The sequence below is a fragment of the Pyxicephalus adspersus genome, chromosome 5 (genome assembly GCF_032062135.1).
Source record: "Pyxicephalus adspersus chromosome 5, UCB_Pads_2.0, whole genome shotgun sequence".
Lineage (NCBI taxonomy): Eukaryota > Metazoa > Chordata > Amphibia > Anura > Pyxicephalidae > Pyxicephalus > Pyxicephalus adspersus.
The window spans coordinates 1,359,873-1,360,582 of NC_092862.1; the positions used below are offsets into that span (position 1 = coordinate 1,359,873).

A 710-nucleotide genomic window follows, 5' to 3' on the forward strand; every position below is an offset into this window, starting at 1 on the left:
CCCCCCCCATACACTGTTACTCACCAATGTCCCCCCACCACCTCTCTATTCTGCCCCTCCCTCCCCCACTCACCCTGCAGCTGTTGAATCTGCCTCCTCAGGTTCTCCCTTTCCGCCTCCATGTCGGTTGGTCTCTCAGTCCTACATGCGACGTCGCGAACCTCAAAGCCCCCTCACTGTCCCTCCGCCGCCATGTTGGAAGTTGGCAGATAGCCAGTCCTTCCTAACAGGTCAGGTTGTTTAAGACTGCGAAGTTTTTTTCTTTCGGAATTTGCCCTATCTAATCAAAAAGTAGCTCCGAGTGCCGCTTCTGCATTGTTTCTACAGAAGAAACACCACCACAGCTTCCTTTCCCACTTCCAAAATGGCGAAGCCTAACCGAGTTCCGTGACACGTGATCAGGCAGACTGCCTTTACAGCTGGACGTATCCTAGTAACCAGCAAAATGCTACCGCCAAAGACAGCTGGCAGCTATCGCGTGACTTGTCACGTGATGTCAACAGCAGCTGTTCTTTCAGTCATAGTTATAGCGTCTGAGGGACTACAAGTGTCAGCGTGCATTGCACATAAGGCCTCGCTGGCCCTGGTGGTGGTGACACTAGTATTTCTCAGAGCCTGCTGGTGGGATAACATGAGAGGCAATAACAAAATAATGGTTTTAGGGTCACAATTCAATATTTGTGGGAGAGAAATGACCGAAATGTGGTGCC

The 710-nt window shown here is 51.0% G+C and overlaps 1 protein-coding gene across 2 annotated transcripts in view; it reads right to left on the bottom strand.

The window, feature by feature from the left end:
- ZC3H3 (zinc finger CCCH-type containing 3) overlaps window positions 1–348 on the bottom strand; it is a 104,222-nt gene extending 103,874 nt beyond the window's left edge. For both annotated transcript variants that reach the window (XR_011920743.1, XM_072410534.1), the window contains exon 1: window positions 74–348. Coding sequence is in view for 1 of the 2 variants with exons in the window: in XM_072410534.1 (XP_072266635.1) it covers window positions 74–122 (49 nt within the window). In the remaining variant the exon portion in view is untranslated. The remainder of the gene's footprint in view (window positions 1–73) is intronic.
- Between the last annotated feature and the right edge of the window lie 362 nt (window positions 349–710).